The sequence below is a fragment of the Apus apus genome, chromosome 2 (assembly GCF_020740795.1).
Source record: "Apus apus isolate bApuApu2 chromosome 2, bApuApu2.pri.cur, whole genome shotgun sequence".
In the NCBI taxonomy this organism is placed as follows: domain Eukaryota; kingdom Metazoa; phylum Chordata; class Aves; order Apodiformes; family Apodidae; genus Apus; species Apus apus.
In genome coordinates this window covers 17,392,052-17,405,907 of record NC_067283.1, presented here as the reverse complement: position 1 = coordinate 17,405,907, position 13,856 = coordinate 17,392,052, and the positions used below count along the sequence as shown (strand labels likewise).

General features: G+C 39.1%; 1 protein-coding gene across 1 annotated transcript in view; it reads left to right on the top strand.

The window, feature by feature from the left end:
* APBB1IP (amyloid beta precursor protein binding family B member 1 interacting protein) overlaps positions 1-13,856 on the top strand; it is a 62,280-nt gene that overhangs the window by 30,097 nt on the left and 18,327 nt on the right. Inside the window, exons 8-10 of the mRNA XM_051612151.1 lie at positions 7,052-7,126; positions 8,654-8,797; positions 12,292-12,402. Coding sequence (XP_051468111.1) covers positions 7,052-7,126; positions 8,654-8,797; positions 12,292-12,402 — 330 coding nt within the window. The remainder of the gene's footprint in view (positions 1-7,051; positions 7,127-8,653; positions 8,798-12,291; positions 12,403-13,856) is intronic.

Sequence of the window (13,856 nt, the reverse complement as noted above, 5' to 3'; positions counted from 1 at the left end):
ATACATGGTCAAAACCATATTTACAAACACTCTTGCACAAACAGTCAATGCATTCTGGGTCACTTAATCTTTTCCCCTTCTCAGCAGTCTGTTAGCTCACTGAGCATCTGGTTTGTTCCTGAGGGCAGCAAGAGAAAAATGAGCAATTTAGCATTGCTGAAAAAAAGAGTCAAATATATAATTTGGCAGCAAATCTCACCAAGCTGCTCATTAGAAGGTTTGTTTTTTAGAATGAGCAAGTGTTTCAAATAAAACCTGCAGAGAGGAAGTTTTCTTCATTGACATAACCGGTATCCACCGTCAGGGAAAGAAAACTTACCCTGCAGTGTACGTGGATTGATGTTGATTGGTATACGAAAGAGTGAAGCCAAGTTTGGAAGTAAAGCATACATGGTGACTCAAGATGTCATGCTTTCCAATGCACATAAACATATCTAGAAGCAGAGGTTTGATTGTACATGTGATTTGTACGCTAGTAAGCGTTCTTTGGGCAGGTATCTTAGAGCAAGGCTGGGAAACTCCTACAGGAAGTAATTTTTTTATTAAGATTTTGGGCATTTTGATTGCAATGAATTTCAGAAATAAACATGACCTACACCAAAACCAGAATAAGAGTGTAGCTCTGTCCTCTCATCTCGGGACATGCTGAGCTTGATCTGGATATGTCTGCAGTCCTTATGTCTCAACCTCTCTGCAGTAAGCTCTAAGTTGAAGAGCCTAAGGAAACTGCATCAGTTGTGGCTATCACACTACAGAAATATTTTGCCAGTAATAACGTCTAACAAGCTGTCAGGCTTAGTAAATTCAAACATTGTGACTGTATTACTGTGCTTGTTTCACAATGGTGGTTTGTCTTTTCGGCAGTCAGAAAATTGTTAGTATTGTACAGGCAGAGCTCATGCTAGGTACTGAAACATGGTAACATACATGATCTGGAGTGAAGTCCTTCAAGAGGTAAACCAAGTGGAAATGGGGTACAGGGTGTGTGATTACTTAACTATTTACAGAAGTTATGGTATAACCAATGGGAAACTGAAATCCAGTGCTCTGATACTGTGTTCTCAGTATATTCATCCTCCTCCTTCTAGCTCAGTCAAGATTGCCTGATAAACTCATTTTGTAAGTACAGAAATTGCAGAATGTTGGGGTTTTTTTGACACAGCCAGTGGTGGTAATGCAGCAGCAGTTGGATTCTTTGTTGGTCTTCAGTGCTCATTTTGTCAGAGGTTGCCTGTGGAGATCTCACAGTTTTGTAGCTTGCAGATATTTTTCAGGGAAAAAAAAGGCAAATTCCAAAGGTGACCAGGTGTCTACAATTTATTCTGAGACAAATTAACGATACAAAATTTTCACTACAGAGATTTGGCGCAATGAAATCTCTAAAAAAATCATATTATGAACATGTCCAGATGCCTTGCTAAAACAAGTGGTCCTCTGGAGAAAGTCTGTTACTTATGCCAATATTGTTTCTTTCTGTGAATGAGTTATATACCTGGTATAGATTAAACTACAATTAATTAAATGTTTAATTTTCTAAGGAGGAATTGAGTTTTGAAATGCAGGATTTATCCCCTATGTGTGTGCTAGTAGCCTACTGCTCAGCTAATGCCAGTTTGTTTTTTGAAGATTGTCATTCTTGTCATGCAGTACACTCTGATACTTTTTCTGCAGCTTTGTTTCTAAAAACAATTTTTTAAAGTGTTTGGAATACATTTTAGAAAAAGCATCTCCCCCTGTTCAAGATCACAGGCACGCTTCAGCCCTTTTCTCAATGTGATATAATTTACCCTGCAGGGAACTCAAAGTAAAAGACTGTTCCATGAATGGCATCAGTGACTCATCTACACAGATGGAGCATCACAAGTCTATGACTAAAAAATGAAATGAAAATACATATTGGTACATGTGCAAATAAAGGAAACCTTTATAACATGGGAAGGGTGATGCTTTGTCATGCAGTTGAGTGATGTTGTGCTTGACTCTTGAAAGGAAAGGCTGTCAGATCTCAACACCTCTTTTCAGAAAAAGAGAAAAAAATAATTGTCAGTCAAGAGATCTAAAAAAAGACAATTGTAGGAAATGCTTTTGCATCATGTAAACAGTGTTATCTGTAAGGGGCAGCTGAATCAAAATTTCTGACTAAATGCTGGTAATGCTCTTACAATACTATTATTTGATTTTTGCTTACACAGATTTTGATTTCCCATGTTTCTCTTCTGCTGATACAAGCAGACAGGGTAAATTCAGCAGTGCAGGTGACACTAGGTGCACATGGGGTTTTTTGTTTGGTTGATTCTTTTTTGGTTTTTTAAGTTATTTTTTGACAATTTATGAAAATTAATTATAATCTGTACAGTGAGTATTTTATGCATGTGCTCCCTCATATGTAAGCAAGGGCTGTACCCTCCAATGGAGAACCCATACACTGAACAGGTGTTTTATTTTTTAGGAAAAGCAAGAGTACTAAACAGTGTGAGAAGGAGGTGGAATAAGAATTTGCAATGTCTTTCGTGACAGGACAGCTAAAATCACACCTGACTATTTATTTTGAAGTCAGTGAAATTGGGCTAGTATCCATGAGGTGTTTTTCACAACTTTAGCCACCCTTATGAAATAAAGTTTTTTTCTGTTGTTTCCACCATTACATAATGAAGGAAACAGAAAAGGGTGACCGGGAACCTGACTGTTGAGGGTGCTGGCAAATTCACAAAGAAATAGAAGTGAGAAGAGAGAAGTGTTTTTCACTATACTCTCACTGTTTTTAGTAATCTTAAATTCTCTCTCTAATAGTGTATCTCAGACCATGATATATTTTCAAGTTAAAGATGCTACTACAATAAATATTTTTCTTTTTCTGCCTCATTCTTTTCTTTCTGACAGAGAGGCTGTTCACATTTGAACCATTTTGCAAGTGACTTAAGTGCTTTGCTGTTAGCTGCATCCAAGCTTATCTTTGGCTTTTATTTGTTCCATGTTCCCCCCTTTTTGATGAAGAAGACCGTCATCTTCAAGGCATGAAAAGTCATCTCTAGTAATGTCTTCAAACATTATAAAAGCAAATAAACGGAGTTGAAAATATCTTTGGGGCTTCAAAAGAGCTTTGCCTTTAGCTTTATTTATTTATTTACATTTATGATCTTCAGAGCAATTATAGATATCTTCTAATATTCGTAATGTGCATTTTTTTAAAGATGTTTTTTGAAACTGTCAAAAGCACCTTCTGTCTTCCACTGTCTGAGGGTTATACAGTGGAGAGAGATAACAGCCAGAATTTTTTTACCTACTTTTCCACACAAAAGAAGGTGCTTCTATCCCTCAATGGATAGACTAGTGGTACTTTACAGTACAAAGTACAAAGCTGGCTATAAAATCCTTACAGGATTTTCTTTTTTTGCGTATGGATTTCCCTGCTAATGTAAAGCCATAGATGGGTCATCAGCTAATTTTGCCACTGTTAGGCATAAGCACAGGGGGAAGTGCTGGCATAATGTCTCTTAAGGATGTCATACCAGGCTAGAAATACGTTTTGAAACTGCCATGAGCTCTACATTAGCCTGAGTCAGGCAGAATGGCATGGGAGAGCAACTGGCTTTGTGTCATCTTCACTGGTCTGGGGTGTGTTGACAGAGGGAGTAAGTCAGCAGAAACACTTGACTGCTCATCTCTGCAGCAAATAACCCAAACAGTGCAAACAAAGCAAACCCAAAGTGTGCCAGCACACATTATTTTATTTGTAAAAATAATCCTCTGTGTTTGCTTTCTTATTTTATCAGCCTAACAGGATCAATCTGTCCTCAATCTGTCCTGTTAAATAAGCTCAGCTCTCTACCAAGAAATAGACATTGCCTTTTGAATGTAAAAATAGTTAATTCTTAAATGTGTAGGCATATGCAGAGAGCTGCCCTATAGCCACATCTTGTCCCATAAATGACCTGACATCCCAAACCAAACATGCATTTCCCACTGGTGTCCTCAAGACAGGAAAGAGCTTGCCTTTTATCATGACCTTTGACTGTTGGACTTGGAATGATCTCTTGTGGACACATGTGGCTTGCCTCCTATAGGATGAATGTTTCTGATCAAAAATAGGAGACCACACAGTGAAAAAATAAGTACAGTCTGCTCCCCAGGTTTTTAGTTACTGTCAGTAAGTACCATGTACTTCCAGATTTCAGGGCAGAGACATGAAACAGGTAATCAGTAGTAAATAAAATGTGTGTTGACAGGTGAAAGATGACCAGGTACATCTGTGTAACATCAGTTTAGGTGACAGAGCCCTGTTTCCCTAATGAAAAAGCTGCGTTGTTAAGAGATCCAGCATGGATATCATTACAGACTCTACCATTGATTATGTCAGTACAGGGTGGTCCATGTTTCTGCTAAATAAATGCCAGATGCCTGGATGTGAATCAGTTGTAATCAGAGGAGCTTTGTTTTCTTACTATCAGTGCGCTGAAGGCTGACTGAGCCAGATGAGTGCTCTCCTCATCAGTAGTAAAGCTGATGAGCCTTGCCTTGTTGAGGCAGTGGTAAGGTGTACTTACCTTGATAAATCTTCATTGTGTATTTTAGGAGTTGTAATACATCTTTATAATGAACTATAGAAGAAAAAGTCTTAAAGCTTGCGTGTACCTCTACTTTCCAAATCCATCCCAAAGTCTGGAAGGCCCAGCCCCACCTAACAGTGCCCTCTGAGGTTTCTCTTCATACCTTCATGATTGCAAGAGTGGGTGTGCCAGCATCAAGCCAGCGGCTTTGTGATAGTGTTCCCTGTCAAGTAGAGCTGTTGCACGTGTACAGAGGACTCTGCTGCAGCTGCTCAGAACAGGCTCTTGTATTCTGTTGATTTTTTTGTGTGTATTTTGTTTTTTTTTCTCCAGTGGAATGAGTGGAGAATTGTCACACAGTCAAATCTATGGTTTTAAACTGCATGGGCAGGCATCACTGTATGGGTTATTCTGAGGACTCACTTTTAAGTGAGTTTTGTTTTGAGCTGGTTTGAGTTTTTTCCACTATGAGTAGTGCCTTCAAATGTAGTCACAAAGCTGTCGTCCCTAGCTTGACTTCATCTGTGAACTAAGAATGTGCTCAGGTAGTCTGGAGCCAGCTATGTGCTGCTGCATCTCCTAGGGAAGAACACTGCTGGATTTCCTAGCATGACTTTTCTATTGTACTGAATGTCCAACATTCTTTTCTTATGTTTGTACCACAGAAATATCATCAGCACAGGCCACATTGCAGGTGGCCATGTTTCTTATGTCCCCTGTGTAACTAACTTTTAAGAAAGCAGTTCTTTAAAGAACTGTTTTTGAGGTCATACACACCTCTTCCCCTTCCTCTCCTGGTGCCCCTCCAAAAACCTGCTTATGAGGCTTGCATTCTGGCAGGCAGCTGTTCACAGCACTGCTTGAGAAAGAAGATGTGGTTGAGTGGAAGAGCAAGTTTTCACTTCAGATAAACCTCGTTGCTGTAAATGTGGTTATGCTGGCAGGGCAGATTTGCTGCTAGTTTGTTTCTTCTACCTTAGCAACAGCCTGTTCCTTTGTTTATACACTTCTCACTTGTCTTTTGGCAGTGTTTGCATTTGTGTTGCAGTTTAGTTGTTTAGTTCTAGACATGTAAATATGTTGTCTTGAGACATGAAAAAATTGAGAGATATGAGAAGTCAGATAAACTTGTCGTTTTCTTCCTAGAGAGTTGCTGAAGAGTTACACAATTAGGAGTAATTTTTTAATAGCTATCTTTCGTAAATGTTTGGGGTTTTACTATTTTGCCTATTTCCTAGACAGTGGTGTTTGTTTCATGCCCTTTGTCCTGCAAAATTAGCTTTTTTGACTGATTCCAGCAAAACCAGTAAGACTGTCCTATGCATCAGGTATATTCCAAACCCAGGCTCTTCTGCTGCATGTACTTCTGCTTGGAAAATTATAAAACGCAAGAACTTTGAGTGTTAGGGTTCTGGCCTCAAGGCCATGAATCCAAATGCCACTTGGAGCATGGCATAGCTCCATGACCTGCCTGCTTCCTTCAGGCCCACCTGCCTTCCTGTCTGCAGGCAGCCAGGCTCTGCTGGCTGGCCACACTTGCTGTTCAGCGCAACCACTTCACTCACCCCCGCACGCAATTCCTAGCATGCTCCTGAGCTATCTTCCCACTGCCTGATTCTGCACTTATGTCCAGGTGCTGTCCTTTTGTCCATCTGTACAGTGTAGATGGATGCAAAATTAGTTTTGCTGTGGAGAATTTTTTTTTACGGGTAACTGTGTGCATGAGGCACTATTGCTTCTGTGTTTGCAGGGTCAGCCAGGCGCTGCATCTTCAGAGGGCAGCTGTGGCTTCACAGCCCTCTGTCACTGAAGCAGAGGGTCGTTTCAAAGTGTTGGCTTTTATTTCAGTAGGCTGGAGCACGTGTGCTAAGTGATCATTTATTCTGATTTCTTCTAGATTTTTTAATACCTTCTTCATTGCATAAAAACATGTTGCAGAGCATGAGCATCGGTTTAAAATTAGAAAGTAGTAACTTTGGATAAAGGCTTTGGCATATAAGCACTTTTATTAAAAATTAAGAGCTCAGTTATATCCAGAGTGGCAGATACAAATTGTGCAAATTAGGCTGTGAGGAAAAGTGCTTCCTAGCCTTTTGATATTGCATTGTATTCATTATATATCAGCATGCAAGAAAATGTTACATTCTCTACAGACTGTATTAGTATAGGAAGAGGTGAAAATTGGTATGATAAAGTCAAACCCATTGATCCAGAAAAACAGCCAAAAACATAGGTAATTGTTTTTAAAATTTTGGAAGGTTGTATCTACATAGGCAATAGTAATTTTTTATTACTTTTGAATTATATTCAAAATAAAGAATTAAAACTCATGATCAGGCAGCTGTGTTTAAAGTTTTCTATAAGAAGAGTCCACAAGCATCCTCTTGCATCTGCTGGCTTGGGTACTCAGTACTGAAAGACTGAGTATTGAATGGGCTTGTAGTGATCTAGTTACTTGTATTACTGACTTTAATGAACATCAATTTCTTTTGTGTCTTAATCAGAATTTCTACCTGGCAAACAAAGGGAAGAATGAAAGCAAAGAAATGAATGATAAAAACAAAGAAGCTTTGCTGGAGGTAAGCCAGCTTTCTTGGTTGATGATTCAGATGTCACCAAAACTCTGCTACCATCTGCATCTGCTCTACAACAACAGCATTTATTTCTTTGTGGGCAAATGTGTAACAACAGGAAGTTCTGTGATGGTTGATGTCTTTGTGTCTGAGGTTTAATATGTGGATTTTCCTCTGCATCTGCTGCTCGCTATTAAAAATGTAGATTGTATCCCCTATCAGAGAAATTATATGATGGAGTATTGTTTTGTTGTAACAGACAATGCCATTAGATGCTTTTACTTAGTGTTTCTATGAAGAGTAATGCCATGGTAACAATAAAAGCAGTGTTAACCAAACATGGTTAGAATAAACAGCTATGCCACACCCTTAGGCCAGCCCTTGTGACTTTATATTGTTAGTGAAGTTGATCAGTAGTGGACTGGAAGTAGATGTACTTCTCACTACCTCAAATTATTAGTTGTACTACAACAGAAAAAGAACCTTTGCCCTTTTCCAGAAAGTCTGTTTAACCTCTTGCCTTTCCTGCTGAAATTCTGCTTTGGTTGTGTTTGAGAGATAAAAGCTCAGTACTATATGAGAGAAAATACTATGATACTTCTCCAACTATTCAGCCTGGAAAAGAGAGGGCTCTGGGGAGATCTTATAGCGGCCTTCCAGTACCTGAAGGGGGCCTACAGGAAAGATGGGGAGGGGCTCTTCATCAGAGAGAATAGTGATAGGACAAGGGGTAATGGTCATAGAAATTCTTCACCGTGAGGGTAGTAAGGTGCTGGAATAGGTTGCCTAAGGAAGTTGTGGAATCCCTCTCCCTGGAGGTGTTTAAGGCCAGGTTGGATGAGGCTTTGTGCAACATAGTCTAGTGTGAGGTGTCCCTGCTCATGGCAGGGACATTGGAACCTGGTGATCTTTAAGGTCCCTTCCAACCTTAACCATTCTGTGAATCTACGAGAACGCTAAGTCATAAGTGTGTTGGCATGAAAAGTTACCCAATAGTAGGTCCTTCAATCAAGCAAAGAAGTGTATTTGTTTAAAAAGTGTTGTAAATGCTAACATGTATTCCAAAGTGAAAGCAGAGATCAAGATGGACATTTTTCTTTAGCTGTTCTTAGACTGCTAAGATGTCTCTAAAGACTTTCTCTAAGGAAATATTTCTGTACAGAACATAAAAATACAACAATGGAGAAAACCCAACAGCAGCATTACCAACCATTCTGTTTTATTGCCTTCACTTCTATATATAGTTAACACTTTTTGCTGTTTTTTGTTTGAACCTTTAGAGAATGGAGGTTTTGCGAGCCTTCTTTTCCAGTGCAAGCACCCAAATTGCATAGCCAAGTTACTACATTACATTGGAAGTGTTTCCTTTGCCTGTATAAGGTGTTCATCTCCCTGGCAGATGCATTCTCCCTGTTCATATGTTCACTGTTACAGGAAATGTTTTTATTTTTCAAGGGAGCATTTTTCTGCTCTTTATTAATACTGTTGTGCTTAAATCAATTTATTTTGTGTATTATTATTCTTGTTGCACAGGAAAGCTTCTGTGGGACATCTGTCATTGTGCCAGAGCTTGAAGGGGCCCTTTATTTAAAAGAAGATGGAAAAAAGTCCTGGAAGAGGCGTTATTTTATTCTACGAGCTTCTGGAATTTATTATGTAACCAAAGGAAAAACCAAGGTCAGGAAGCCAAATAATCCTTTTCGCAATAAAACAATTCATGGAGGTGAAAGTGAAGAACTCCCAAGGTGACATTTTAAGAGCACTGTCGGGTCCATCTGAGAGGGTTGTGTGTTTTTTTTGTTCAACTTTGACTACACCACTTGTGCAAATATTAGAGTGTAGTCACTGAATCCTGTCACGTTTCCCTCCTTTCTATTTCTATGAATAGATAAAAGCATTAATGAAATAGCACTCCTCCGCAAGTCAGGAGGGGCAAGAAAAACAGCACAGCACCCTTCAGCTGGTGTTACATTGCCAAAATGCTGGACTGTTATGTTGATTCCCTCTGGAAGAATATTTCAGAAGTTCTCAAGTGAACTTAATTTCTTATCACAAAAAAAGTGGAATTTTACCTTGTTTGATGCTGACTTTCTGCACCAGTAACCAGCATGCAGAAATGGGGTGTTTTTTCCTACAGGGACTTTTACCTAGGCAGTGCATTGAGCCTTTTAAGGCTTCTTAAGACTGCCCTTTGTATAGAAAGAAATGGGACAGGAGGATCTGCCTGACTGAGTCAAATGTACTGACATTTAGTATTGCAAAGGATTTAAATAGTCTGAATTGTCCACACTGGAGAAGCAAAGGGGTCCTGAACATGTTGCACGTAAGGGTGCTGGCTTCTCATTTCCACAGTGATGAGGTAGAATGGTGTGTTCTGGGACTAGTGGGTTTTAGTGTGTTTTGTTGTTTTGTTTTTTGTTTTGTATTCTGAAAGCCCCTTTGTTTGCCACTTACACTCCTGATAATGCTTCATATTTGAAAATTTTGGTTCTGGTAATGGAGCTGTACTGTTATGATTTGTGCTGTGAAACTTAACTGTTCTGCTATTTCCTTACTAAATTACGAAGGAAAAAAAACAACAAACCAAACCAAACCTGATAGCTTGTAAAGGAGTGCTGTGCTGCTGCTCTAGTGACCTCTGTTTAATAACCAAGTCTCAGTGAAACAGAGACCTAGATTACCTTGCTGCTTTCACAGCAATGTAAGTTGACTTTACCTGACCCTAAGAGAATGGGTTTCAGTCCTCAAAACATGTTGCACACACACAATATCCTATCAATTAGGAACTAGAATGCTGTTTGGAAGGCACTTAAGGTAGAATGAATATAAGAATAGTTTAATTAAAAGTCCGTCTTGGACATTTCCTTGTAGCCTACCTCCAGCAGTGGCCAGTAGCACAGGGCCAAAGCCAGGCAATCATGTACTGATAATTACCCAGCTTTTTTTCATCATCCAGGGATACCCATTTCAGTGACTTTCCATCATAGCGCAAATGGGGAAAGTGCTTTCTTTTTTCAGGTGATAGACTGCAAGCATAGGCTCAGGATGGACTCATGCAGTCACCTTGTAACACCCATTTTAATTTAGCACTTTATAGCCTGTTAGTCATTGCAGTCTGTGTACAAACCTGCCTATTACAGAGCCATTTTAAGGGACTATGTGGGTGCTTCAAACTCACTGTATTACCAACTCAGCCACTCATAGTGACTGAGGACCTTGAATCTAGCCCTTTAGGAAACAGTCACAGATCTTTAAAATTGTACCATAATCAACTGTTTGCTTCTGCTTCTCTAACAGCCTTCAGCAAAAGGATGTGTATGTCCATGACTTAGCCATTCCAGAGAAAGTCAGGTCTCTTGGCTTAAATATGTGTTTAATGGTGGTTTAAGTTAGTTAATGGACTCTGCATTGAAACAGCTGAGGCTCAGGTACATGTCTTTTATGGAGACAGTCTCTGGCAGATGAGCAGAGTGCTAAAGATCACAGAGCACTGCAGCAGAACTCAGTAATGCTCTTGAGTCAAAGCCCTAAAATTATGAGAGTTCATCCCCTGTCACGGTGGTATGAAGAGTGCACATGCACCTTGCTCAGTCCTTCAGTTGGGTGTAGAGTGGTCTTTCATTGGCGTACACAAACAAGCAGTTGGCAGACAATAATACCTTCAGCTGCTGCAGCTGTTTGAAATTGATTGTCTAATAATGTTTTTACTTCTTACAAAAAAGTAAGAAGTCTGGCATACCTCTGGCACTTCCTGTTGGCTGTAAAATACATTGCACATGTGGAAAATACAAGGAGTGATTCAGGTAATTTTGCACACTTGCATTTGGTTTTTTTGTTGTTCAGGGTTTTTTTGTTAACAAATCAGGCACCAGTCAGCACTGCTGTCTTAATTTCTTTCTTCAGCCTTATTCTACTTATATCCTATTCAAAAACATGCTGTTAATGGGCAGGGTCACAAAACAACATAATGAGAATTGCTGAAACAATTTTATAATTTATTTCTGTTAATTGTGTTGTTTGATCATGCTAATGTTGCAGAAATACTAGCAATAAGTTCTTTTGTCCCTTGCGTAAAAATGTGTTCCTTCAAAGAAAAGAACTGTGTTCATATTGGTCCTAATTGCCATTACCTGGTTCATAAAGGAAAGGAACATCTCATTATACTGCACAGATTTGAGCATGTCTAGGAAATTAGTGTTGGAAAATCCGTGGTCCAAGCAGTCAATGACAAAATCCCTGACATGAGCTTTGGGGGAGATAAGGAAGAGAGGGAAGCCCTGTCTACATACAGTATGGAGTGTTTTCTCACCCCACAAATCTAACTTGCAAACTCGATCTGTCAAACCCAACTTAAGGGACTATTATAATGAAAGAATCAAGAAGAATGAGAACAGCATAAAAGAACCATAATATGCAGAGATACAACCCCCTTCCTAGGGGTAGAGAGGTTTGTGGTTTGTTTTTTTTCCTTTTTTTTTTTCTTTCACAATTTCCCTGTTTCTCAGTTTAGCCAATAGTGACCGCATGACAAGACCATTTTCAGCTAAAGGATTGCAAAAGTTACGCTTTGTATGCAGAATTCCTCACTGAAAAGTGTGCCAGCAACAGAAACTTTGTTACTTTAGCAACATGTTGTGACCAAGCAAATATTACGATAAACACGAAAGGAATGATGCCAGGAAAGTTCAGAAAATTCAGAGCAGAATAGCTAAAACATGTCTATTTCCTGATGAGAGTTTTTGTCTGTTACATACACCAAAAAAAAAACCCAGCTCCCAAAGCAATTTAGAACCCCAGTCCTTCTAGCTCCACACAGAATTGTAAGGGTTTGGCTGCAAGTCCTATTTTACTAAAGTGATTTCTTCCTATAGTGTTTGATTTGGTCTTGTTAGCCATAAGCCAAAATTTCCACACAAAGCAATAAAGCACAGCAGAACTAGAACAAGAGTAAAATGCTGCACAGCATTATATGTTATTCCTAATATGCATAGACCCTTTCCCAGTTGTTAGTGTAAGAATACACACACTTAAAATACATCTTCAGTCAACTTTGTGACACTAAATAAAATAAAAAGCATTGGCCTAAGTGCACTTGAAAGAAGTCCTATTAATGAGTTTGACATCAAAATTCAGTTTTTTCTAACACTGATGTGCCTGGCTTCCATTTGCAGACATCCCGGGATCTGGCATGCTTTGTTCAGTTTGAGAATATGAACGTTTACTATGGCTGTCAGCACAAAGTGAAATACAAGGCACCTACAGATCACTGCTTCGTCTTAAAGGTAATGTACAAGAAAAATAAGTTCTGCAAATGTCATACCCCATTTCTTTTGTATGTAAACATGTTTTAAGTTCGAAGCTCAAGGTACCCTGATGAGACAGAATATGTCCTGCAAAATCATGTTGATCTTCTTCTTCATTGTTCTATATATACCTTTAGAACCTTAGCTGCTAGTCCTGTGATAGATGTCTGCACTGCATCTATAAAGTTGTCTTCAAAACAAGGCTGAATATGCTTCCGGTGACTGACCATTCAGATGACTGGATTAATCTGGACGAGTGGCACACAAGGCAGATGTATGATGAGAAGACTGGCAGCTGCTAATGTTGACAATCTGAGCACTATGGACTATATACTAAAAAGTATACCTACTTTTTATTTGCAGTGTAGTCATACCTGTTGAGTAGTTTTTGAACTAGAGATTCAAAATCTTGCATGAATAGACATCTCAGATGGCATATATTATTGAACAAGTGTTTGTGGCAGAAGGACGAAAGACATTGTTCACCCACTCATGAAAATCAGTGTCTGCTGTTAGAGTATCTCATTGCTGCCTCTCCAGGTAATAGCCCTGCAAACAGTCTGGGAGTTCTGCATTTCCCTCAGGAAAGGAAAAGAAGCCCATGGTTTGCACATAGTTCAGATAGCAGAAATGAAGCTTTGAGGTTGCAGTAATTAGGCCTTGCTTGCCATGTCATTAATGCAGATTTTAGAATACAGTGGGATTACTGTGCACAAGACAGAAAATAATCTCGCTGCTGCTGCTCTATTTAAAGGTCTGCAGTGCAAACAAGTTACTGGAAAACACGGTATTTTGCCATCTCAGAAAACGAAGTACAGTGAGCAGTCACATCAGAGGTCACTTATAATACCACACTTCTGGTTGTAGCTGCAAACTTAAAGCACTTTTGTGTCCAGTTTCAAAATGTCTGCTAGCCTAATTTACACATGGCCAAGCAGAAGTGGTTTATAGACCCAGACTTACTTTCTGAAGCAGATGTAGCTAATCAACACAGATGAGCAGTTTTAATACTATAGTTCTCTGCAAAATAGTCTACAAAAGCCACTTTATCCATTTTTGTAAAACAGGGGTGAGCCTTCTGAAGTTAACAGGTAAGCATTGTTTCTGAAAAATACAACTTCTAATAAAAAAAGGAAAGGGGAAGCTGGTTTAAAAATCAGCAGAAATTAATTTTCTAAACAGATGACTGGTCTAAGAAGTACCTGACTAATCTAATAAATTGTTCACATTCTGTTTAGATGAAAACAGAACCATGATTTTTGAAGCGTATGTAGCAATGAGTTTAACTGTTCACAATGATTAGGGAAAGCTTCTGGACTTACTGCCATCTTTTGTGAGAAGAAGTGTGCTTTAAATAAGAACTGACACAAAAAATGTCACAACTCAAAATACTTGCTGTATTGCATGTGCGATGTTTGTGCTGTCCCATCAAC